At 55.3% G+C, this 25,489-nt stretch overlaps 1 protein-coding gene and 2 long non-coding RNA genes across 5 annotated transcripts in view; 2 read left to right on the plus strand and 1 right to left on the minus strand.

The window, feature by feature from the left end:
- Window positions 1-3,837: 3,837 nt before the first annotated feature.
- The window catches only part of CHRDL2 (chordin like 2), a 29,771-nt gene continuing 8,119 nt past the window's right edge, over window positions 3,838-25,489 (minus strand). Inside the window, exons 2-12 of one of the 3 annotated variants that reach the window (XM_046685558.1) lie at window positions 23,819-23,931; window positions 19,881-19,974; window positions 17,857-17,999; window positions 15,505-15,598; window positions 13,725-13,780; window positions 11,770-11,938; window positions 10,604-10,798; window positions 8,242-8,415; window positions 7,353-7,407; window positions 4,672-4,764; window positions 3,838-3,982 (exon numbers count right to left, since the gene is read on the minus strand). In XM_046685558.1, the coding sequence (XP_046541514.1) occupies window positions 3,892-3,982; window positions 4,672-4,764; window positions 7,353-7,407; window positions 8,242-8,415; window positions 10,604-10,798; window positions 11,770-11,938; window positions 13,725-13,780; window positions 15,505-15,598; window positions 17,857-17,999; window positions 19,881-19,974; window positions 23,819-23,931 (1,277 nt within the window). In that variant the 3' untranslated portion in view covers window positions 3,838-3,891. Of the gene's footprint in view, window positions 3,983-4,063; window positions 4,765-7,352; window positions 7,408-8,241; window positions 8,416-10,603; window positions 10,799-11,769; window positions 11,939-13,724; window positions 13,781-15,504; window positions 15,599-17,856; window positions 18,000-19,880; window positions 19,975-23,818; window positions 23,932-25,489 lie in introns of those variants that run through there. The other 2 variants (XM_046685560.1, XM_046685557.1) reach the window with 2 other exon arrangements.
- LOC124252282 (uncharacterized) lies at window positions 7,652-11,918 on the plus strand. The gene is made up of 3 exons (XR_006891940.1): window positions 7,652-7,758; window positions 7,925-8,057; window positions 11,792-11,918. It is a non-coding gene; the product is annotated as an uncharacterized LOC124252282 (long non-coding RNA).
- On the plus strand, window positions 11,938-17,427 carry LOC124252281 (uncharacterized). The gene is made up of 4 exons (XR_006891939.1): window positions 11,938-12,045; window positions 15,857-15,995; window positions 16,098-16,181; window positions 16,510-17,427. It is a non-coding gene; the product is annotated as an uncharacterized LOC124252281 (long non-coding RNA).

Consider the following 25,489-nt stretch of genomic DNA (forward strand, 5'->3'; position numbering starts at 1 on the left):
ATCTTCTGTGAACTGACCCTGCGGGAGGACATGGCAGGCAGGAGGTGTCTTCCAGGGAGCAGGGTGAGGGGAAGGAGGGTGGCTGGGCCTGCCCTGGAGAGAGATGCCATTGTGCCTGGTGGGCCCCAGGCCTTCCCTCACCCCCAGGCCAGCCCCAAACCACAGGCCACGTCCTGTTTCTCAGAAAGACTGCCATTTCCCAGAGCCCAGGGTTCGTGGGGGGACAGGGGGAGGTGGCTTCACAGCCGCTGGAGGAGGAGGAGGAGGAAGCCGCCCCAGGAAACCTGGAGGCCAGGCTTGGCGTCGTAATAGGATGATCAAGTTTGGGGGCCAGCAATCTACCTGGAAAGGTTGACTCGAGCAGAGCCCAGGTCGGCTGCACCTGCCCCAGCCCAGGACCTGGCCCCTCCAGTTCTCTGGGTCCCATCAGGGCACAGAATCACAGGGCCTAGCTGGAATCCCACCCCTCCATTTATTAGTGTGTGATCTTGATTAGGTCACTTCCTCTCCCCGAACTTTAGTTTCCTCATCTCGTAATGTGGTTGACAATCCCCACCTCCCTGGATTGTCCTAGGGATCGGATAGGACAATGGATTTGAAGGTGCTGTGTTAACTAATGGCGAGGTATTACTTCATCCCGAGCCCGGGCTGTGCCAGCCTGGCCACCAAGCAGGACAGTGGATCCCACAGGACTCCCAGGACTCGTGGAGGGCCCCAGGAGGGGAAAGCCGGGCAGCCCGCGGAGACCACCCCTTCCCTCTCCCTCATCACATTCATGGGGAGACCAGCCCGGGCCACACAGCGAGTTAGTGGCTGAGGAAGAATGGATTTTAACTTGCCCCTAACCTTCTCCTCCTCCATCCTCTCTCCTGTATCTTCTACTTTTCCCTCTCCTGTGAGATCTCCTCATCGCCAAGACTTGTTTAAATCGCTCCTGTGTGGAAACCCCTCTTCTTCCATCCCATGCCCCCTGCCAGCCGCTGCCCTGCCTTTCTCTTCCTCTCCACCGTCAAAGTTCTTCAGAGACTTGTCTGTGTCCTCACCTCCCCAGCACCTGCTCCTGCCTCCCAGCTCTCCTGATGTGCGCTGCCACAGGCCCCAGAAGCCCCCTTGTCCCCGTGGAAGGCCCTTTCCAGGCCTCATCTTATTGGACTCTCAGCTTCACACTCTCCCGGGTTCTCTCTTGCCTCCATGGTGGTTCCTTTGCTGATGCTCCAGGGTTCTGTCCTACTGCCCCTTCTCTTTTCGCTCTACAATCTCTCCCACGCTGGTGTCTCCCGTCTCCTGGCTTTAGTTACCACCTACAGGCCAACAGCTCCCAAATCCCCATCTCTGGCTCGGCCTTCTCTCCATACCCTTCATACCCTCAAAGGGCTACGGCTATCTCCTGAGACTCAACATGCGCCAGGCCGAAATTTCTGGATGCTCCCCCTAGTCACCACATGAGACACCAGCTACACACTAGACTCTTCTCTCTCCCTCAGCCCTGCGTCTAGTCCGTCATCAGCTCTGCCTTCCCTTCCATCCCCATCGCCTCTCTCCTGCCCAGGCCATTGTCACCCCTCACGTGGATTCCCACAGCAACCTCCCACCTGGTCCCTGGCTCGCTCCGCCGTGCCCGTCTTCACCCAGCAGGCAGAGCCAGCTTTCGAAACCACAGATCTGACAGAAGCACTGAAGCCCTTTCAGGGCTCCCTGCCGCCTTCAGGGTGAAGCCAGAGCTCTCGGCTGGGCTTTCAGTCCTCCCACCCCCTCGCTCTTTGCCTCCAACTTTATTATCCAGCAACAGGGAGCTGTCTGTGATTCTCCCCATAACGTGCTGTTTCTCATCTTCCACGCAGATGTTCCTCCCGATGCCGTCACCCACCGTCCTCTCCCTCCCTCCTCCTTTCTTCTAACTCCTGCTCACCTTCAGAGCCTGGTGGAGTGTCCTCAGTCTGGGCAGGGATAGTGCTCCCCTCGGCCCTGATGCCATAGCTCTTAGCATGGGGCCGTGATGCCCCATCTCCTCCTCAAGACTTTGGCTCCCTGAGGATTGGCAGGGCCAGATTGGTTCCTGACACCCTGTCAGTCGTCTAGCATAAGGCCTGCCCTGGAGTAGCTCATGAAGTGTTTTATGAATAAATACATGGAAGGGGAAGATACAACTCAGAGACGTGTATAATCTCGGGAGAGCTGCTCAGAGATTCCCAAGACAAGTCTTGTGTTTACACACGCAGAAGGGGCTGGACCCAGTGAGGAGGTGCTGCTGTGCTGAACACGCTTTCACAGGAAAAGGTTTGGGGTGAACCTCGCAGGTTTCAGCTAAGCCAGGAAGGCAGTTGGCCCGCAGCACCAGGAAAAGTATTGAGGGAAGTCCATTCTTGTCCTGAGGCCCCGGTGCCTTCTCTGATTACAGAGCCCGGCCTCCAAGCCCATTCTCCAGCAGAGAGAGGGGCCGCTGTGCAGAGGGCAGGGTGGGCTGGGGGCGGCAGGGACAGCTTCACTGAGAAGAAGACTTCTGAGCTCAGTTGAAGGATGACCAGAGTTCAGCACGCGAATGGCTGAGCTTTCTTGTGCTTTAGACATAGGATGCTCAGAACCCATCCCCAGAGTCCAGGCTCACCCCCCGTGGTGAGCAGGTGACGGGGGAGCGGGTAGCTGTGAGGAGTTGATGTCTTCTGACTCAGGGGAGGAGGGAGAGATTCCAGCCGTGTTCCCCAAGCCCCAGACCCTCAGACCAGGCCCCCGGGAGCTGGCAGAGAAGTTTGGGGAGGGTGAGGGCCCCTGCTCAGTGAGGTGGCGTTGGTAGGCTGCTTAGCACACTTCCTAGACCTCAGACACCCAGGTACAAGACTGGGGCTCAGGAGACAATGGCCAGGGCCCACTAAGTGGCTGCAGGTGGCAGAACTCCAGCCAAAAGGCCACTTTACATCATCTCCCCAGGGCTTCCAGTCAGGCTTAGGGACGGGGGGCCGTGGCTGTGGGATGACTGAGACCGGCTGTACTGGGGAGAGAGCGTGGTCTGGGAGTCAGCAGGCCTGAGTTCTAGTCCTGGCTGTACCGCTCATCACTGAGGCCTTGGGGAAGATGTTGGCCAACCCTTTTCTCTGTTTTCTCCTCTCTAAAATGGGGGTAATTCCTGCAGTATTCGCCTTACGTGGAATTATGGGCATTAAAATGGCTTTGAAATTGCCAGGAATTGTACATGTGGGCATGGTAAATTATTGGTGTTGTCTTCAGTTGTAACTGTTAGGCTTTCTTCCAGACCATGGTGCCGGGGTTGGCAGTCTGACTGGCACGTCTTGGAAATCCTGAGGTGACAACAATTGGGCTGGTAGCATTGCTCACGGTGGACGGTGGACGGGGCAGGGGTGCTCGCCCGGAGCAAGAGACCTGGCCTCCAATTCCCCATCTGCTGCTATCCTGTGCTGGCTTCAGGCAAGTTACTGCTCCTCCCCAAACTCAGCTTCCTCATTGTAAAGTGTGGCTGACAACTGTAAGGAGCCCTGGAATATTTGCTGGGAAAGCTTTGAGGCTCCATTCACCCCTCCGCTGGCTAACCAGAGTCAGTCCCCCTTCCTAGGCTCAGTGCCAAAGAACTGTGAAAGGGAGGCTGCCCATAAAAGCAGGAGGTGCCGTAGCCGGGGGCCAGGGCCAGAAGCAGTACAGAGCAGGGGAGAGGCCTCAGTGGCAGACAAGGGCCCGGGCGGGGAGGCTGGGGCCAGTCTCTGCCCCTTCCGCAGCTCAGTTTCCATCTCTGTGAAATGGCGACACCAGGCCTGCCTTGCAGTCACTGTGAGAGCACCCAGCGACAGGGTGTAAGCTCAACAGGCAGGGTTGAGAGGTAATGCAATTTCTTATTTATTCATATATAATAACAAAAGTGATAAAGCTCATCTCTGCGACTGTTTAGGTCTTCGTTATAGGGTCTTGGTCACTTTGTCTGGACTGGCTGTGACCTTCAGCTCCGGGGTCTGGGTTAGGAAGACGCTCCAGTGACCTGCATGGAGGAAAGCAGAAGAGATGCGTGTGTGTGTGTGTGTGTGTGTGTGTGTGTGTGTGTGTGGTGAGTACAGGGGTGTGTGTGCACATGCACACAACAGGGGCAGAGTGACTGGAGTGGGAAAAACTTAGGGCAAGGAGGACTGGGTGGGCCTGGGTTTGGAGCCCACAGGGAGGAAGGGGGTGGGTATCCCCATCATGCCCCGTATCCCCATCAGTTCTGGCGCATGACCCTGCAACCACCTTTGGGGGCTGGGCTGCTTTCCTGACACCTGCTGGTGAGGCTCGTATCTGTGCCTCCCTCTCCTCCACCTGAAGCCCCCCCTGGGTCCCTCTTCCTCAGAGTCGTGTAGAGCACAGTAAGGGCACTGGGAGCACAGTGGCGAGGAGAGTTCCAGTACAGAGGGAGTAGGCAGCTCCAGGTTTGGGGGCTCAGACCTCCCTCCTCTACAGCCCCGTCTCCCCCACCCCCAAGACCCAATCCAGCTGGCTCTGCTTCACCCTCCCGCTTCTGAGCTCCGAATTGGGAAATCTCTGGCGCAGACGCCCACTGGATTCCTGTGCCGGGAACTGACGTCTGTGCTGACAGCCCCCCCTCCCGGCACCAGCAGCCTGGAACTCTCCACGAGGCCCCAGCCTCTCGCCCGGCTCTCTTCCCAGGCCCCAGTCCTCAGCCCGAGGTCCCACCTTCGTGGGTGTCGGTGAGCAGCCGGAAGTTCTGTGCCTCTTTCTGGAAGTCTTGCTTCCTGACTTTCTTGATCTGAATCAAGTGGAAGATTCCTGAGGGCAGAGATAAGGGCGTGAGCAGAAAGTCAGGGCTGTGCAGTCAGTGACACAGGGTGACTTCGACTCGGAAGGGACCCAGTCACCTCCCCCCCCTCTCCTAGTCTGATCAGACACCAAATCCTGGGGACTAAGTTTCCTAAATATTGTGAGTCTCTTCTCCATCCCCACCACCACCTTCCCCGTTCAGGCCCCATCATGTCTTGCCTGGGTCACTACCCTAGACTTCTGACCTCCTTTTCCCACCCAATCTCTGATCCTAACTATGGCCGTTCCAAAATATGCATGTTACCCTGTCACTCTCCTTCCCTGACCTCCCACTGCCACTCTGCTGACCCTGCTCCTGTCACCATCACCATCCTGCCCTCACACCACTCACCTGTCCCCAGTGTAGAGAGGAGCAGGGAGAAGGGAGGGAGGAGAGGCAGGAGTCTGCCAGGCCCGTATGGACTGGTCAAGCTTTTCTCTGGGCAGAGAACGGATGATAAAATCAGTAGACGTGCTTACTCAGACACCAGAGCAAGGGCAAGTGTCAGAGTCGTGGGCCGCCTTTCAGCACAGGGCTCTGGGCAGACCAACCCGGGGGGGCCTCACCTGTGCTCCAGCTCAACCCACTGCCTGAAATGCCCTGAGGGGGCCAAGCCTTCACATATGCCGCCCCCTCTGCTGGAACACCTTCTCCTGTGGCCACAGGGGAACTCCTACTCATCCTCCAAGCCTGAGCTGGAAGTCTTCCTTGATTCCCTTCCCTGCCTTCCCCTGGCCCAGGTAGTTATAACTTCCTCCTTGGGGCACCCACAGCTCTTGGCATCTGTTTGTGATCGTCCCTATTTCTAATGTGCTATCATTGTGTCTATTCCTGCCTCCCCTACCAGCCTGGGAACTCCTGGAGTGCTTTCCTCTCTGGGTCCCCTAAACCTGGCCCACATTAAGTAGAATGAATGAGTGAATGAATGGATCCCTGGATGGAGGATGTATGTATGGATGGATGGATGGAAGGACGGAGGGATAAGCAAATGTATGTGAACCCAGTCTAGGCCAGGCCCGAGGGGGAATGAGGGATTAGCTGGACCTCCTGATGTTTGCGTTCCATGGGGAGCTGGCCATGGCACCACACGTGATGCTGAGGCCCTGAGCACATCGGCCGTGAAGTTGCACCAGCTGTTACCACCAGGGTCTGTGGCCAGAAAGAACAGATGTGACAGCAAGGCCTCTGCGAGGCCAGCACCGTCCTCAAGAAAACCAGCACTGGCCTTGCTCATGGGAATCTGAGTGGGATCCCACTGAGGTGAACAGACAGCACTGGTCCTGGGACAGAAGTCCAGGAGGCCAGGAATGTCTAGCACTGTCCTTGGGACCCCCCGCCCAGATGCCAAGGACCAGGATGTGAGAGAGACTCGCTCCAAAGGCCCAGGCTGGAGCACAAGCGTGAGATGGGGACGGGTCCTTCTGCCCCAGGCCTGCCACTGCACCAACCCCCGAGGAGGTGACAGGGAGGTGGGTGGGTCCCCACACTGTACCCTGTAAAGCATAACCAAAAGCTTTACAGGTGACTTTGAGCAAGTCATCGTACCTCTCAGACTCAGTTTTCCTATCTGCAGAATGGGGCATTAATACACACCCCTCAGGTTTCTCATCTGGATTAAATGAAGCACCTTACACATAGTGCCTGCTACACAGCACTCACAGAGCGCAGGGCCACAAACCTGGGTCGAGGGCCAGAGTTTGAGGCCGTTGCCACCACCCTGCCTGCAGTGTGCACCTCTTGCTTTTCTAAGTCCTGTCCAGCCCCAGGCCCATCTTCCACGGAGCCTCCCTGACCAGCTCAGCTCCCGGGGAGCTCTTGCTGCACCCGGGTCACATAAGGCCAGAGGCTGGGGTCTGCTCTCTGAGTCCCAGCACCTGCCAGAGGTGGGGAAGCCAGAGAAAACATGCAGCTGGCACCCTCCAGGGCCGATGGGATCTCAAGGCACAAAACAACTATAAGGGTTAGTGAATCTAGCTCCCCAGCTGCTGGCAGAATCCCCCCAGCCCTTGCTTACACGCTCCTGTGAACGGAGCTCGCTTGCTCCCTTCCACTAGAGGAAGGCTCTAACTATGAGAGCTTCCTCTCATTGGCGGACACCCGCTTCTCTGCAGTTCCAACCGACTGATGATGTGGGATGAGGACACTAACATTGTTAGCACCTACTATAGGCCAGGGACTGCACCTATGTTATTTCATTTAATCCTCCAGAAACCCTCCTCCCCAATTAACAGAAGAGAAAACTGAGGCCCAGAGAGGTCAAGTGATTGCTCAAGGCAACACAGCTAAGAAACGGCAGAGCTGGGATTCAAACCCAGGTCTGATTCCAAAGCCCCTGCTTGTTGTTCTGACCCTTGCGGTCACTCAAACACAACTGCTCCCTCTGCCTGGGGCAGTGCTGCAGAGCCATGAAGCCAGTCCTGTCCCCCTGAGTCTTCTCTTCTCCAGGCTGAACAGCTCCGCTTTCTTCGTCCATTCCTCTTACGACAGGGGGCAGAGTAGAGCAGGGAAAGAGCCGCATCTGACGTCACAAGACATGGGCTCTAGCTCCTCCACTTACTGGCTGTGTGGCCTTGGGCCAGGTACTTCACCTCTCTGAGCCTCAGTTTCCTCATCTGTAAAATGGGGATAATAATACCTAACTCTCAGGATCGCTGAGGATCAAATGAGATAACGAATGTGAAAGCACTTCGTAAACTCTGAAGCGCTTCACACATTGGTTGTTATCGTCATTGTCATCATTATTAGCATCCCCTCTTCCACCCCCACCCCACTCCCAGCCAAACCCACTGGTAGGAAAAGTGACTTCAGAGCTAATCCACACTTAAAGGGTTTCGTTTCTTTTATCCCACCCAGGGGATTTCTGTTTCACGAGAAGAGCCAGAAAACGGACCTCTCAGCAGTTCCCTTCTCAATGAATCTCCTGCTGACCCTCAGTTGGTGATATGAGCAGCCTGTTGAATACGGTGAGTTTCTCACGGTGTGAGAAATATCTTCTGATGTTAACTTACCTTGGAGGGAAAGAACCCACCATCTAGAAAGGGCTGAAGGGGTCTAGCCTCAAGGGCCTCCTGCTCTGAGGATGCTGGTGGGGGGGGGGGCCCTCCTGCCTGAGCAGCTCTCCCCTCACAGGTGCTGGATTATACCCAGAGACATCTCTTTGCTTCACCAGGACAGACTTCCTCGGTCCTGCCTCCCTGCAAGGTGCAATGACCCCTTCCCCCCAGGAGAGGGAGCACTTCCAGGCCCCGGCATCTCAGAGTGGGTGAGCTTATCAGAACTGTCAGTCACAGAATCATGTCTCCTCTGTCTTGGGATCAGGGCCTCTTGAACCTAGAAGGGCAGCCATAGGCCCTTGATCAACCAAATGCCCCTAAGGCCCCTGGGGGCCCAGAGCACAGGAAGGGGACAGGCAGAGGTACGTCCGGCTGGGATGGGCCAATGCTCACCTTCTACCAGCTTCCAGAGGTAGATGTCCACCTGCTCAGAGGCCTCACGCTCGAGGGCAAAGCGACGCAGGTTGTCTGGGCTTGGGGATACTGACGTGTGGACAAGGACTCGGCCCGGCACCTTCGGACACCTGGTGGCACTGATCTCACTGTGGCCAGGGTCTGCCTTGTCCTCTGGGAGAGACAAGGAGCTTGTGAACGCTCTGTCTCCCACCCTTGGTAGGCCCAGGAAGAGGGGCCACCGGTCTGACATCCCCCTCAGGGTGTCTACAGTCCTTGGGGAAGTTCTGGTGTCCCTGGGAAGAGAAGGAGGTCTCTGGGGAAAAGAGAGGAGCATCTCCCCCATCCACCTCCCACTGATTAGCGTATCAGAAAACTTCTCGCCCTTCAGGGCCCGGCTCACCTTCCACCTCCTTCAGGCAGCCCGCTCAGAACAGCTTAGCCCACCCAGTTTCCTCCCACCCATAGCTTTTAAAACCCTTTCTGCTTCTGTGTCCCGCTCATGCCCTCAGTCCCATGCTGCCTTGCATTGCCTTGTAATTGTTTTACTGGGGTATGTTTTCTCACTAAAAGAGACTCACAAGGTGAAGGGCAGGAATCATGTCCTCCAAGTCTTTGAGTCACTCGCACGAGCAAGCACAGGCTCTCAATGAACACACAGAGAATGAAAGGTTTGGGAAGCATTGAGGTGATGACGGCAGCAGTGATGATGACGGTTGTGATGGTGGGAGAGGTGGCAGCAGTGATCATGACGATGGCGACTGTAGTGGTGGTTGTGGGGGGACGATGGGGATGGTAGAGACGGGGGTAAAGTTCTTGGTGCCAAATTGGATCCAGTCCTAAAGCCTTTACATGCTGGAATTCTGAGGACATTCCCCAGGACTTGCCATGTCCCCACAGTCCCAGGACATTTTTCAGGGACTGGAGGACTAAGTCTCACACATACCTCCTTCCAGACTCATGCGAGTTATGAAGCCCTTCGAGCTGTCCAGCTAAGGGCTGTAAGGCTACAGTCTCAATATTTTTAAGGGGAAATAGACTGGGGTCTGGCGGGGGAGCCCAAGACCAGGCGTGTTTGTGAAGGAACCCAGGAGCGAGCGAGAATTCAAGTCGAACCCCTACCCTTCATGAGTTCTGGGCACCACCTGTCCAGCTCCCTCCCTGGCCTGCTCCTAATAGCATATAACTCTGAGAAATAAGAGCTATCCCTGATGTTTGGATTTTGATTTACAATCCATAAAGCATTTTCATCACCTGGGGCTCAGAAAGGCAAAGTGAGTTGTCTGAGCTCACAAGAGTACGTTAGGTGAGTCGGTGAGGAAGCAAGCCAACGCAGAGCAAACTTCCTTAAATCCTGGGGGAGGCGGAGACTTAGGATAATTGGAGCCACTCAGCAATCGCCTTAGTGAAGTAACTGAGCAGTTAGGGTTAAAGGAAATGTGTGAGATCAGAGTCCATACCCGGCCCTCGCAGGTTCTCCACTTCTTTTTCTTCCCTGTTCCGCTCCTTTCGGTTTTGCCACCCGAGCTGTCTAAGCAGATGTGTCAGGGCACAACCTCAGCTCGCACCTTCTACCCGCCTGCCTTCCTTCCAGGCTTGAGGGAATGGGCCCGCCCCTCCAACAGCTACTGTCGACTATCACAGGCTGCTCTGCTCAATGACATGCTGTGATGTTTTGACGTTGTTAAAAGAACTCAGCCAGCAAGTCTGGAAGCCTGAGTTCTAGTTCCAGCTCCACTACTACTTTGCTGTGTGACTCGGCAAAGTCTCTTCTCTTCTCTGGGTCTCAGTTTTCCCATATGTAGGTGATGGTTGAATGAAGACAACAGAGGTCAAGAGCATTGTCTTGGGAGTAAGACAGGCCAAGGTTCCAATCCCAGCTCTGCGCTTACAGCCGTGTGACCTGGGATAAGGTACTTAGCTCCTCATTCTGTACAATGGAGATAGAGAGCTGCCTGTCCATTGTATTGTGGTGAGGGTTACCTGCTTTCATGCATGCAAAATACCTACCTGGCACATGGTAAGTGCTGAGTAACCCTGGCTGTTCCTCTTAAAAGTCCTAATATCTCAACATTTTATGACTTCATAGAATCCAGAACATTAACTGATTCTATGTACATGTCTGAGAGCCTCCGAATCTGTCGCTGTAACATTCGATGGCTTCATAAGTCCAATATTTTACAAGTCTGGCATTTTCCACTCCTGTGCTTCTAACAGTCTGTGCATCTAAAAACCCTGCCTCCCGTGGCTCTGAGTCCATGCCCTGTGCACAGGGGAGATGTCCCAAGTGTCTGTGCTCTGGGGAGAGAGACCCAGGGCTCACCCCAGCCAGTGCCCTCCCTGCCCTCAGCGCCTCTTGTACCTGGGCAAATCTTGCAGCACTTCCCGGGCACTTTCTCCGGGTGACGGCAGGGGTACTCGGTGGGGCAGGTCACCCGCTGGCAGTCCTGGCGGCCGTCCTGACAGGTGCACAGGATGCAGGGCAGGGGTCCGAAGGAGCGGAAGGCTGGGTGCCACACCTCCCCATGGGAGTACGTCTTCCCACCATGCACGCAGGCTGGGCCAAGGAGGGCGGGAAGGGAGGAGGGTCAGTGCCCAGGCCCCAGGCCAGAGTCCAATAATGGGTGGGGGCGGGGCCTCGGGGAGCCCCTGCTCCACCAGTGTGCCCCAGCCACACTGCCTGCGAAGTGGAGGCCAGGGAATAAAACAGATCCCCTGTCCCTGACTTCCCCCACTCAGCACTCAAGGCTGAGACGTGCCCAGTAGGTTCTTGCTGAAGATGGAGAGCCCTCCGCCTGCCCTTCACAGGCCCCTCTGGTGGAGCATGGAGAGGGCTGGCCTGGCCAGGCAGAAGGAGAATGGAGATCAAGTTCTGTCACCGCCTGGCCATGTGAGAGCTCTGGCAGGTCCCTTCCCCCTTCTCAGCCTCAGTGTCCCATCTGTACAAAGAGGGGTGGGGACAGATGCCTCCACAGTGGGAGGAGCACTGCCAGTGGGTGTCCTGCGGTGAGGCCTCTGTCCTCCTGCTCTGCTCCCGCCAGGCCTTGCCTGCTCCATCCCGACTGTCCTTCTGCAGCCCAGCTCTGCTCCCTCCTTCCTTTGTCAAAAACTCTCCCTTGGTGCTTCCTTATATTATAATAATTTATTTACGTGCCTGTTTCCACTACTAGTCTATGAGCCCCCAGAGGACAGGAACCATTTTTCATCTCTCTGTTCTGTGCCCCTCAATTCCCAGCAAAGACATGGCAGATGCTCAAAAAAGTATTGTTGTGCTGATCCACAGTCCTGGTTCCAGGACTAGTTCTGTCTCTAACTCAATACTCTGATTCTCAGTGTCCTCATCTGACAAGTAGGGGTTTAGACCTGATGCCCTTAAAGGGCACCTTCAGTTTTTATGTTCTATTAGTCTACGAGCTCATGGCCAAGTTGAGATTGGGAAACCACTGAGTGGGGGTGCCGGGATGGGAGGTGGGAGCAGTCGGGTCCCTCTTTTCCACCTCATGGGTTGGCGGAGGTCCCAGTCCTCACCTTTCTTATGTTTTTCCTTCAGGACAATCTTGACTGTCGTGCTGCCTGCCCCCTTGGGTCGGAAGTGGCGGGGGACGAAGCCCAGAGGGGAGCTGAGGCCAGTGGGGGCTGGGGTGCCCAGGCCTCTCTTTCTCCCGCTGTCCCCTGAACACGGATCCTGGGAATGTCTCTGCAAACAGTAGGAAGGATGAAGATCACTGATGGGCCACTGCCAGTGGAGGAGCAGCGGGAGCCCTGAGGGCAGACACCAGCATGACTTCCGAGTGGAGGGCACAGGTTAGGGATAGAAGGAAGATCTGGACGGAATCTAGGATGTTCTCAGAAAGCATCTTTGAAAACTCTCAGAGGAAGTGGTTTGGAAATCCAGCCTCCCCCAAGCCCTTCTCAGGCTGTCAGAGCCGAGGCCTTGGGACTGGGGTGGACACAGGGTGCTGAGGTCTTGATCTGGGAGCCTAAGTCGTCAGGGACCTGGGGAACTTAATATTTAAGAAATAGAAGGTGAGAATGTAGTGCAGAGGAGAGTCAGGAAATTCTCCTTTGTCTAAGAAGACAGGTGGTGGGACAAGGGGACCAGCCTCTGACGCTCCCACCAGGCCCAGAATCCCACGGAGCAGGAAGACTAGGAGCAGGGCCCATCTAGAGACAAAGGGTCTCCAGAGCCCCTGGAATCCAATTCCCGAGAGCCTGCCCCTCCAGACCAGGCCTTGGGAAGGCTGGCAGTGCCAGCAAAGGGTGTGTAGTGAGGACAGCATGAGAGGGCAGGAGGCTCGCAGCTCCTAGTCTGGGGATTGGGAGCTCAGGCCGTGGGAGAGGAGCCAGCGGGCTGGGGGCAGAGCTTATTCCCTCCCTCGCTGACCCTGAGCCACTCTCGCTCCTCCTTCTACTGCCCCTTCCTGCCCTCTACAGTCTCAGTCAGTCCATTGATGGCCCGGAGACTGAGCCCACACGAGCTCCCAGAGTGGAAACTGTGTCCCAGGCTCCAGCACAGGCCCAAGCATAGAGGGCTCCCAGGAAATGCTTGTTGAGTAAAAGAGGGGCAAGAAGGAATCGAAGAGCCCAACCCCCAAGTGGTGACTTGCCCACATCATCCAGCAAGTTAGCAAGGAGCTGCCCAGGGCCTGGAACTAAGCCTGGGTGGGCGTCACTTAGCACACTGCCTCCTGGGCAGAGGATGGGAAGGGAAGAGGATGGCATGGCTCAGACCCTGCGGCACAGGTCCCACCTGAGAAGGTCCAGCCTGGGAAGGGAGGATGAGCTGGGAGGGGAAGGGAGAGCTCATTAGCTCAGAGCCCTGGGGAGTCTCTGGGAAGGGGAACCTAGCCTCCAGTCCCCCAGGGCCCAGGTGACCCAGGCTGAAAGAGCAGGTGAGTTGTTCACACTGTAAACATAGCAAGATGGTGGACAAGGACTTGAGTCAATGTGTCAGCACATCTCCCACCTCCTTCCTCTCTGACCAAAGAGAGCTGAGCATTTTGGCCCATCTTACCTCTAGACCAAGATCGACAGGGGCCAAGACAGAGAGGGGAACAGAGAGGTAGCCCCCAGACAAAGAACCAGTACCTCAGAAGCCAGGTGGGGAAGGCTGACCCAAGTCAGAGGCCACTTCTCGGGGAACGTGCTGCCCAGAGGTGGCCTGAACTAAGGAAAGACACAGGCTCTTGATGGAACAGTGTCAAACAGTTTCCCAGGAGGGAAATCAGGAAGATTGAGGCCTGCTCCTGCCCTCCGTGGTGCTTTTCCCCAGGCCCCTCCTGGCCCATCAGCCATGATGGGACCATGATGGGAGGCTGGGGAGAGGGGCTGGCACGTGGGGGGGCTAATGGAGCTGACCTGGAGGACAAATGAGAAATGAGGACAATAACTGGTATTGCCTGCTCCAGAGTCATGGAGATTTAGGCCCTGGGTACCGCCCCTCCCCTCCTCGCCCCACCCTGTCAGCAAAGCTGTGCACTCACCACCCCACGGTGTGACTGCGTGGAGTCCTCTTCAGTTGATATCTCACTTGACCCATCTGGAAACCCAAAGAGAAGTCGGGTCAGCCTCCGCCTCCTCAGCCTTGCTGGCTGGAGCCCTGCAGGCCTCCACCTCTAGGCTCTGCCCCTCCAAGGCCTAGTGCCACTTCTGCAGCCCTCACTCACCAGCATGTCCCTTTGCCCCAGCGGGGACTTATTCCCACTTCTCATTACAGCCTCTCCTCATCTTTGGGTTAATGAAATCCCTACAACTGGGTTGCTGACTCAGTTTCCCCACACTGACCTGATCATTGAACTACTTGGCTGGGCCAGAGTATCTTGTTCAGTGCCCATGACGGATGCCAAGGACCCAGAATCCCATCCCTGCAGCCTGCTTAGCTGCAGTCCCCTGGGTGGCCACTCTACCCAGCCACACTTGAAGTCACCAGGGCTTGGTCTAGATTATACACTCCCAGGGCCCCATGCTCCAGCCCCTCCGCCCCTCCAGCTGGAACACTCTAGGACTCCTCCACCTCCCAGCCCCTGGGAGCCAGCACACAAGGCCCTTTGGAACTTCGTGGTTTCCTAAAGCCCTGAGTGGGATTCCATCTCCCTAGTCCCTGCCTTACACACAGCGTGGCTCCTTCTAAGCATTCCTGGTTGAAGACCAAGAACACTGGAATTTGACTGTCCATCAGAAATCAACAAGGCCAACCTCTCAGTGCACACACAGCACAACTGAGGCCCAGAGAGGGGAAGGAATCTGCAGGAGTTATCTGGAAGAACAAGGACTAAACTAGAGTCACCTGGCTCCTAGTCTAGTGCCCTTCCATGACCCCAACATCTGGGGAAGCATTCTACAGTGGAGCACTCCTCTCCCTGAGTCCTGCCTCCTCCAGGAAGCTTTCCTGGACTACCCCGGCCCACAAGGAACAGTCTGACCATCTGGGCACTTCATTCTGCTCAAGCCATTTGCCTTTCACTAGCCAACGTGTTGGCCTCTCTCTGTTCTATATAGAGACGCTATCTAGATTCTGCTTGACACACGTGCTCTGAGCCTCGGTGAGCCCAGACCTGTGCCCAGCTCTGCTGTGAGGACACTTGGTCCCTGCCTGTATAGACCCCTCTGCTGTGCCTCTTCTGATCCTCTTGGACTCATCTGATTGCGGGGACTTTGTCCCCTCCTTGCAGGCACTGCCACAGTGCCTCCTCTGCACTGGCTCCAGCGACTTCCCTCAGGTTCAGCCCGCCAGCACCTGCCCTCACGCCCCTGCCTCCTGGCCATGTCTCCCCCTCCTGCAAGTTCGGACCCCACGGCACTCCTGGCTCCTGCTCCCCAGGCGACACATGCATGTACAAGAGGTGGCATGGGGGAATTAACACCCTTGGGGTGAACCTTTGACCAATGGGTGTTGGTGGTGGGTTGACAAATTCTCACTCTTCCTCTATCACCCCCAGACTTTTCTGAGAAGCAGAAGACAGCTTGGAGCCATAGGTCACACTTGAATCGAGCAGAGGCAGCTCCCCAACACCTTCTTGCGTTGCTTCTCCCTGCTTCCCTCCCCCTTCCCCTCCTTCCTGCTCCCTGGGGTTGCAATAAAGAATAAGCACACATCAGCCTCTGAGACAGGCTCAGCTCTCTGGGGGCCCTGTGAGCCCCACCCTTGAGGAAGGCATGGTCTGCCACATGCTGGGTCCCCTGAGGCTCCCCTGCTCTGACAGGCCAGGGCCAGCTCCCCAGGGCAGGGTGCGTGGGCGCTGCCAGGGCTGCAGACAGACTCACCGTTGCAGGCCTGGCAGCAGGAGGCAGGCAGCGGGAGGGGCGCGGGGCAGCCGGGTTCCGGACAGGTCATGAGGCCGCAGTAGATCTGGCCCTCCTGACAGACAGAGCAAACAGGAGCTGGGAGATGAGCTCTGACGAGGACCAGCCTTGGGGCTAGGACAGTCCCCTTCTCTGGGGGCAAATGGCCTTGAGGTCTCCCCTGAAGTAGAGGAGGGAGCAGCAGAGTGTCCTGGGCAAGGCCCAGCCAGCTCAGAGGAGGGGTCCCCTGTATACTCCCTGCTCCCACTCCAGCCCCTGAGGGAACATTCGCCCTTCAGCATCTAAAGCCTTTTCACACCCAGTCTCTCCCTAGGCTCTCACAGCAACTGGTGAAGTGAGATTCTCCCATCCTCTGGATGGGGAGAGCCCTGAGAGGGACCTGGACCACCTGAAGTCGGAGGCGCAGCCCGGCGCATGAGCTAGAGCCCAGTCTTCAGGCCTTTCCTGCTGAGGTCAATGTCCTTCTCCCCTGGCCTGGAACAGGGGGCCTGCATGGGGGAGCAGGGCGGGTGGGTGACCCCTTAGGCTCATCTTGCTCTTATTGAAAACCCCAGGTCCCCAACTTCAGGACCCAGCCTTGAGAGGCAAGACGGCAGGAGAAAAGGCCTTCTGGGAGTCGGGCAGTCGGATGGCCTTCGGTGAGTCACTTCTCTTCTCTGAGGCTCAGTTTCCTCCTCTGTGAAATGGGGGCACTCCCATCTGGGTTGTGAAGATCAAGTGAGGGAATGGTTGTGAAAACCCTTTGTAAAGTATGAGGCACACTGTACCCAGGAGGCCTTTCCCTATTCCTTCTCCAATGAGTCTCAGAGGGAAGGATTCTGATTCCCCAGATGAGGCCAGGAAGTCAAGCCCGTCCCATAGCAACAGGGACAAGAAAAAAGAAGGGGAGACCCAAGTATCCAGGGAGAAGGGACCAGAAGAATGCTCTCACCACCCCCTCGCCATCATTTCCATCTCTTCCCACAGGGCCCTCCTAACCCAGGTGCTCGTCCCTTCACAGGAAGCAGCATGAAGCAGGGGAAGAACATGGGTTTTGGAGCCACGTGGTCCTGCAACTGAATTCTGGCTCTGCCACTTAACTAACTGTGTGACTTTAGGCAAGCTTCTTAACTGCTCTGAGCCTCAGTTTTCTCATCTGAAAAATAAGACCAGTGCCATCCTTCTCCTAGGGTCGTTGGGATGCTATACATAAACACAAGGCATTTCCATGAACCTAGTAGCACAGTGTACCGGACCACTGCCAGAGGCTCAGGCCCGGCAGAAATAATCGCTCTCCAGGTTGATGTATAAGTGGTCACTCTTGATATTTGTAAACTGTTGGCTCTGTAGCACACAGGCTTTAAGACTCAGAGCCTCGGGGGGGATGGACTCTCTCACTGAAAAGACAGGGAGGCAGGCGAGAGAGAAGTGACTGGCTCAGGGTCACAGACGGAGCCACGGCAGAGCTGGAGCTCAAACGTGGGTGTGCGACACGTAGTCCAGGCCCCTCGCCCTGCAGCCCTGCTGAATCAGATGATTATCTGAAGCAGGGAGGACACTGGAGGCCACCTGGGCGGACTCCCTCAGCACTCAGAGGAACTGAGGCCACAGCGGTTTGCTGACCAGGTGGTGAGGACACTGGGAAGGCAGGAAGTCTCTCCCACCAATGCACAGACGAAGAGCTGAGCCCAAGGGTGAGGAAGCCATGCTGAAAGCCACCCACAAACCTGTAGCGGGGCCACGCCTAGAACCCCCTGAGGAGGAGGATGAACTTTCCAGATCAGGCCCTGCTTGGCTTCAGTCTCTGTCCCCTGAGAACACGCAAAGTCGGCGCTGCCTGTCCCTAGACCCAACTCTGACCACAGGCCGGGGGGGTTTAAGTGCTTCAGATTAAATTCCATTTGCTTCCAACAGTCTGGCCCTGTCTCTGTGCCCCAGGACTGATAACTGATCATTTACTCACTCAGTCACTCATTCATTCATTTATTCATTCAACAATCATCACACACATCCTCTGAGTGCCAGGCCCTGGGCCAGGAGCAATGGAGGACACAGAGATGAATTGGGGATGTTCCCTCTTCCAAGGAGTGCAAAGTCTACTGGGGGAACCAGAAACAGGCAAACGTCAGTGTGAAGTGACCCGTACTATAATAGGCAGCTCAGGAGGGTGTGGAAGCCAAGGGACGGGCAGGATGTTCAGAAGTCCCTTCCTCCTGTGCCCGCCCATTCACTCTCACTTTGCTCTGACCAGAGGGAGCAGCTCCCCCCAGTGCACACCACTGTGCTTCGCAGGCCCAGCCCACTGCTCTGCTAAAGGGAAGTAGAGGGGCTTACGGTACAGCTGCAGAGGACACACTGGTTGGGCAGGCGGGAAGGGAGCAGCTCATGGGCACTGAAGATCTCTCCGTGTTGGTACATGGTCCCATTGTGCTGGCAGGACTTTGGGGAGGCCCGGAGCCCAGAGGGAGTATGAGGTTCTGCAGGTGGGGAGAGGCAGGAGGGAGAAAAAAATGAGGTTTTATGTAGATCTAAGAGCTTCGCCAGAATTAACTGGGCCACTTTCCTGAAGATTTTGCATTTCATCCCATGATTTAAACCGAGCTCTCGCCTCAGCCTTCTCAGCCAGTCCCCATATCAGCTAACCCAGAGGTCCCGCTGACACCTGTATCTATCTGACCATGTCACTCCCTCCCATGGCTTCCCACTATAGCCTTTCAGCCCCTCAGTCTCTGAGCTGGCCCTGACCAGAGCAAGAAAGCAAGGCCAGAGGCCTCAGCTCCACTGAACCCCACCGAGTGGGGACCTGCATTAGCTCATTCAACACTCAATGAGTGTCTGTGGAGCAAGTCCTAGTGAAAGCGCTGTGCTAGGTGCTAGGGCTACAGCAGTGAACAGAACAAAGCCCCTCGTGATGTTGCATTCTAGCGGAGTCAGCTGGGGTGACCCAGCTGGCCCTGTGCTTGGCGTAAGCTCCTGTCATTCACTGGCCATCAGGGCCCTCCTCCTCATCACCTGCCAAGTAGCCAGTCCTCATCCTGCTGGGCAGAGGGGTATGCCTCCAGTCCTGAGAGAACCCACTCGTTCTTTCAAGACACCTTTACTAAGCAGCTTCTCTCTACCAGGCACCATGCTACACGCTGGGGACAGAGTGCCGGATAAGACGCAGCCCCTCCCATCTAGAAACTCACAGTCTAACTGGGTAGAGACACATGGCAAGGGCTAGGGTGATGGAAGCATAGTTGTGGCAGCACAGAGGAAGAGACCCTAACTCAGCCGGGTTGGGGGGGTGATCAGGAAAGGCTTCATGAAGAGGCTGATGGCGAGCTGAGTCATGAAGAACATGTAAAGCCAGGTAGGCAAAGGGGCAGGGCCCGGAAAGAGAGAGGGAGAGAGGAGCACGTGAGAAGAAGGGGCCTGGGCAAGGCACAGTCCGCAGGGAGCAGTGGGGACTCCCAGAGTCAGCCCCAGCCCGGGAGGGTGGCTATGTCTCCTCATTGGGCAGGAAGCTCAGAGGCCCTTTCCCCGAGGATCCTAGAGCCAGGGATCTCTACAACCCATGTCAGAGCCACCGTCAGCTCCCTACGGGGGTCCTACCTGGAAAATGAGCCCCTCTGCATACATACTCCACACAGGCCCCCAGCTCACCAGGAGAGCCAGGAGCCGAGGACACAGTCTGGAAGGCCCCTTCATCACCTTCTTGTTGCTTCTAAACCTTGATTCTCCTCTCAGTATCTCCCCCTCCTTCTGAGTTGGCCTCCCCACTGGCTGCCCCTCATCAGCCACTCGGTTATGGCAGTTTCTTCTTACCTCTCCTCTCCTCTTTCTTACCTCTGCTTCCTACAATCCCAGTCTCAGAATCTTAAGATCATAGAACCATGGACATTTAGCTTCAGGACACAGAGAGTCCCTGGACCTCGGCGCTGGGAGGAATCTCAGAGGGCGTGTTCTCCACCTCCTCTGGTCAGTCCCAGCCCCAGGGCGGGAATCCTGGGGTCTCCGTACAGGGCATCCCAGCCCCGGCTCACCAAGCCACCTACACAGGGCCTGTCCACTCCTCCAGCTCTGGCCAGAGAGAGGCTGGAGCATGTGTGTGCTGTCAACGCACCAAGCAGCCCTCTTTCCTTCAGCTACTTTCCACGTCTCCCTCCGCCTGCCGTGCACAGCTACTTCAGAATGAGAAGTTTGCTACCCCAGTTCTCCTTGAGGATCTGGGATGTTTCTTCTCCTGAGCACCTTGGTGTCTCAATACCTCTGGTGGCTAAGGACTGCCCCTCTCACTCCAGGGTCCCCTGAGCCAGAAGCCTGCATCAGGAGTAAGAGAGGGGCCAGCAGGCAAGGGTAGGAGCAAGGCTACTCACCCACACACCGGGGACAGCACTGTTGCGGCTCTGTCACAGGCTGCGGGCAGTGGACAGGAGGGCAGTGCAGGCGGTAACAACTCACGTGGGCACTCTGAAGGGGACACAGGGGTCAGTCCTGGTTCCAAAGAGCCATTGCCTCCCATGTGAACCCATGCTCTCCCAAAACCCCATCCCACTGTGGGATACCGCCCTTGTTAAACAAACAATATAATAAAAATGATAAACTCCATTTGTCCACCCTCTCCCCTTCCCCTGCTTACTTGCAGGGCTTGCCCATCCGCGTCTCTCCACCACCATGGAGGAGGGCACAGTGTGCATGGATTTGAGCAGACTTTGTGTCCCCTTCATGGTGTTTGAGAAATACAAGCAAAAGGCCCGAGTTATTCTGACACTGATCTGGACTGTGTTATTTTAACTCTGGGGCTTTGTTCTTTTACCTCGGGGCCTAAGCCTCATGGTTAAGAGAAGAATGTGACAGGAATGGGGACACATCTAGAAAGCTGATGTGAAGACTGGGGCTTTGTGATGCGCTCCCTAAATCTCCGTGGGGTTTGGGAGGCCCCGGCCAAGGCCTTTGGAGGTGGCACCAGAGAAGGAGGGGCCTGAAGTGCTTATGCTTTCTGAAGTGCAGCAAATGAAAGAGAACGGGGCAGAGAAACACATGGAAAGAGAGAGACGAGCAGACACAGAGGAGCTGGAGAGAGAGGCCACCACCCCTTCTGGAGGTTTTCCCAGCTCCCTTGGCAGTTCGTCAGCCCGTCCTCGGCAGCCCACACTCTACTTTCCCTCGGTCATAAGGGTCACTGCGTGGTGTTGTAACGAACCATTCACATCTGTCTCATCTATTCAACCACGAATTCCAAAGAACAAGGACCAAGCCTCCCTCTATTCATCTCTGAATTGTCAGCACAGGGCCTTGCTCCACCTTCGTGCCTGCTAAAGTTTGAACAAATGAATGAGCGAATGAATGAGAGGCAGGAGAGGAGGGAGAGATGCTCTCTCTCTCAGGTGAATGCAGCCAGCTTTGTTCAAACTTTGGAGTTGGCAAGTTTGTTCCTAGCCACCTTGCCTGCTTGACTTTCCCGACAGCACTTCTCCCAGAGCAGCTTCTTGCCCCATGGAAAACCCTGGACCACGCTCTAGTCCCTCTGGAGCCACCGCTTCCCAAGATGGCCAGAGGTGATCATAAGGACTGGTCGGTGCTAAGGGGCATCCTAGAATCCACAGAATTTGTCTGGGCTCCAACGGGGGCCTTCTAGAGGCCTGGCACACATGGGTGCTTAATAAATGTCCAGAGGGTGAACTGAGCCCCTCAGATGAGGAATGAGGGTGGAGTGCGAGGAACTGTGTGGCCTGAAGGGTTAGAACCACTCCTTAATTCCAGCCTTGGAGGAGCCGAGGGATGGAGATGATCAGCAACATGTGCAGGAAATAAGATGGAGACTGGCTAGGGGTTGAGAGGGCAGGGGGCAGGCTGGTGGCCTTGCAGCCAAGGTGTGCCTCTCAGGGAAGTTGTAACTACCATTTATCGAGTGGCTACTAGCTAGGGGCTTTATGTTATATAGAAATGCATTGTCTCACTTCTTCTTAGAGGTAGGTACTATCATCCACACTTTCAAAATGAGAAGAGAGCCTTCGAAAGGTTAAGTGGCCAAAGATCACACAGCAGGTAAGCACTGTCTCCAGGTCTGTGCGCTTCCCATGATACCCAGCTGCCTCTGGTGGATGGGGCAAGAGCTCATTCATTCTCTCAAGATTTCCGGCATGACTACTGGGGGCCAGGCCTTCTGCTGAGCACTAGTGATGCAGCAGTGAGTGAGAATGACAAGGTGTCTGCTCTCACCAAGCTCACCTCCTAGTAGCAGGAGACAAGACTATAAAAAATAAAGAAGTAGGAACAAGATCATTTCAGATGCTAAACTGATAATAATAAAACAAGATAATGTGATTGAGCTAACAAAGTTAGACTATTTTAGAAACGGCTGTTAGAGAAAGCGTCGTAAGGAGGTGACATTTATGTGATGAGCTGTGAGATAAGAAAGGACCATTCATGAGAAGATCCGGGGGAAGAACATTCCAGATGGAGGAACAACAAGTGGGAATGAGTTTGAAGTGCTGGAGCAGGTAGGAAATGAGGTTGGAGAAGAAGGCAAAAGTCAGATGCTGTCCAGCCCACAGCAGGGAGTTTGAATTTTACTTTAGGTGCAATGAAAAGCTATTGGAGGGTTTTAAGAGCTTCCGGAATGACACGATCAGTTTTACATTTAGAAGAGATCCTTCCGGCTGCTGTGTGGAGGACCCATTTAGAGAGGGGGTTTGGGAGACCCACTGGGAGGCCTGTGTAGCAGCCCAGGTGAGAGATGAAGGTGGTTTGGATTGGGGGGAGTGGTGATGGAGACGCGGGGGATTCAGCGTATGTTTGGGGGATCTCGGCTACAGCCCCCTGGGTTGAGGAAACTGTATGTGTGAACTCTGGGGAGGGAGAAATGAATTAGCTCCAGTGGATCACAAAACTTGGACTTTGTCAACTGGACCGCATGATATGTCTGGAATTTTCTGTTATGGTTTCCTTCCTGTCCTTTGGCTATATTTCACGAAGTTCTTTTTGAAAAGGTTGATTGGCCTCAGATGTGCTAAGGAAAACCAAGGCGAGGCAGTCACGGGGGCCTGTGCCTCCACCGGCATCAGAGTTCTAGGTGGGGCCAACATGGTTGAAGCAGTGGGGAATCGGAGGGACAGGCTCCAAGAGGAGGGAGATCCCAGTGGTCAGGGTCAGGAGAGGGGCTGGCTCACACCCCTCCACCTCCCAGTGTCTCCTCAGAAGCTCTTCTCTGCTCCCACCCCGAAGACTGTTTTAACAAGGGAGGCTCTTACTGGCCTTCTGCATTCCTCTCTCGGCTTTGTGCAGGGAAAGAGGGCCTAAGGGGCTGGCTCCAGCTGGGAACTGGGTACCCCGCCTCCGCAAGCACCAGCACCCGGACAGAGAGAGCTGAGGACACCCCACCAACCAGGCTGGGCCCCAGGCAGCTGAGCTAAAGCCAAGGGGGTTTCACATCATGCCTCCTTCCCCGCTCCTCCAACCTCATATTGGGCCTGAGAATTCTGGACCACATGGGGGTCTCATTTATGCCAGCCAGTTGACTGTACAAGGCCCTGTGGCGGGTGCAGGGGTGGGGTGGGCCAGGAGCAGACAGAGGTGAACAAAAAGACCTGGTCTCTGCCCCAATTTGTTCAGCCTTTGGCAGGACACCAAACTGGACATGAGTGAACATCCAGGAAGACCTGCTCTCAGGGGCTCCGTCTAGGAGGGGCAGTAACGGACACACACAGGGAACTACTATAGCGACCAACAGTAGTCAGAAGAGAGGGACAGAGAAACTTATGTGGCATCCCAGAAGAAGAAAATACTCCCAGGTGAGGCATCAGGTTAGGCTCCTGGTAGAGGTCGCAGTTGGGTGAAGCCTTAAAGGATAAATATTTGGACCAGTGGCATTGGGAGAACGTATCCTAAGGCAGGTTGGCAAGAGAGGTGACTGGAGGAAAGAGGACAAGGAAAGGAAGGAATGGGAGGTCAGGTCAGAAAGGGTCTGTCTTACTGCATGGGAGACAGGGAGGCTGGCACCAGCAGGAAAGAAGGCTGGCATGAGAGGAGGGAGGGCCTGGGTCCTCATCCCAGCCCAGTCACTGATCACTGTGTGACTTATCTCTGGGAGGTGCACAGAAGCCGTCTACTCCTATGTACTGAGTACTCACTAGTGAAGTGGCGTGGCCACAAGTCCCTCAGCTGCTGCTGACAGAGCAGGATTCTAGGGGGCCTGGTTCTAGAGTGCCCCTGACCTCCAGAGTCAGGCTGTCCTCCCTCCCTCTGGAGTGACTTCTCTGGAGGTCTCCCAGACATACCTGTGGCAGGTGGCAAGGTGGCCAGAGGAACCTACCTCAGAGCAAGTACAGCGCAGGCAGTACATCAGGCCCTGTGGCTCCAAGTAGGGGTGCCAGCTCTCGCCGGGGGAATATCTCTTCCCGTGGAAAAGGCAGAACATGTCTGGGCCTGGCAAACCAACCAGCGCATTGTCAGTCCCAGAGGGCTCCAGCCCAAAGACGCTGCCCCACCCCTCCTTCTTTCTGACTCTAGGAAGGATGTCATCAGGACCACTCAGGCGGAAGAGTCCACTGGACATGCTCTCCCAGTCAGGGGGCCAGAACGCCTGAGTTTGAATCTCAGCTTGACCACACACTTGCCGTGTGACGTTGGGCATGTCACTGCCCCTCTCTGAACCTTAGCACTTCTCTCACAGGGCAGTCAGGGGATCAAGCAGTGAAAGTGCTTTCTGGATTTAAATTGTGGTATAAATGTTAGTTACTATGATTAGATGAATAATTGAGGCCCAGAGAGGATAAATGACGCCTCTGAGGTCACATAGAGAGTGAGTCACCAAGCAGGGATGACAGCCCATCTCCTGACTCAGCCCAGTGCTCCTCCAGCCCTTATAATCACACTTGCTTCCTTCTCCTTTCTCCAGTTTTGTTAGTTTACTTACATCTCTGCACCCTCCCCTCCCTTGCCCTCTGCTGCTCCCCTACTGCCTCACACGTGCATGCACACACACACACACACACACACACACACGGCCTGTCTCTGGGTCCTGTGACCTGCGTTTTGCATGAGACCGCTCACAGCAGCTTTCTCACTTTTCTACTCTACTGTGTCCCTGAATCCCAGCGAGCCGTGTAGGAAAGTGCTTGCACTGGGCAAAGAAAGTGCTGCTTGGTGAAAGATTCTTAGAAAACTGACCTTTAAACATCCTGAAAAATGGTTATTGGTACCATGTGATCGCCCAGTCAGTTGATTATTGTGTGTGTGATTGCACATCAATGGATTACTTTTGTAATCTGCATATCAGTCGTCGACATGTACATGAATGCCTCTAAGATGACTGAAGGAGTTTGTTTCCTTCTGTGGGTTAGACATCTCTCGGGCAATCCTCCTTCCTGACCCCTCCACCTCTCTCTCACCTCCCACAGCCAATCAATCACCCAGTCTTTCAGGCTCTCTCTAGAACATTCCTGCTCTCACTTCTTACCGGCTCACCACCCAGCCCTGGGTCAGGGCTCGCATTCCACGTGTGTTGCAGCCCCAGCCCTCTGCCTCTTGCCCTCTCCCTGCCAACCCTCTTCCATACAGGTACCTGGGGATTTTTACAACCCAGAAAGGATGCTATCATTCCCATAGGAAAACTCTCCATTACCTAAAGAACAGTCTGAGCTCTTTCAGGGATGAACTGGGAGGCCTAGCACAAGCTAAGCATCTCCGAAGTCTTGTTTAATTAAATGAGATTGAAATATGGAGAAAGGAACTACCATTTCTTGACTATCTTCTCTTTACACGAATTACTTATCTTATTAACATTATTGTTTCAAGAATTAAATTGGATAATGCTTATAAAGTGCGTACTTAGTTCAGTTCCTGACACTTAGTTGAATCACTATTCAAGATGATAATGTTGGTTTTGCAGGGTCGTTGGGATTGCTACCATAATCATGAGAGAACTGGGGATCACCGAGACAAAGTGACTTGCCTAAGGCCATCCAGCTCGTGACTTGAACCC

This window comes from Equus quagga, chromosome 14 (assembly GCF_021613505.1).
Source record: "Equus quagga isolate Etosha38 chromosome 14, UCLA_HA_Equagga_1.0, whole genome shotgun sequence".
NCBI lineage: Eukaryota > Metazoa > Chordata > Mammalia > Perissodactyla > Equidae > Equus > Equus quagga.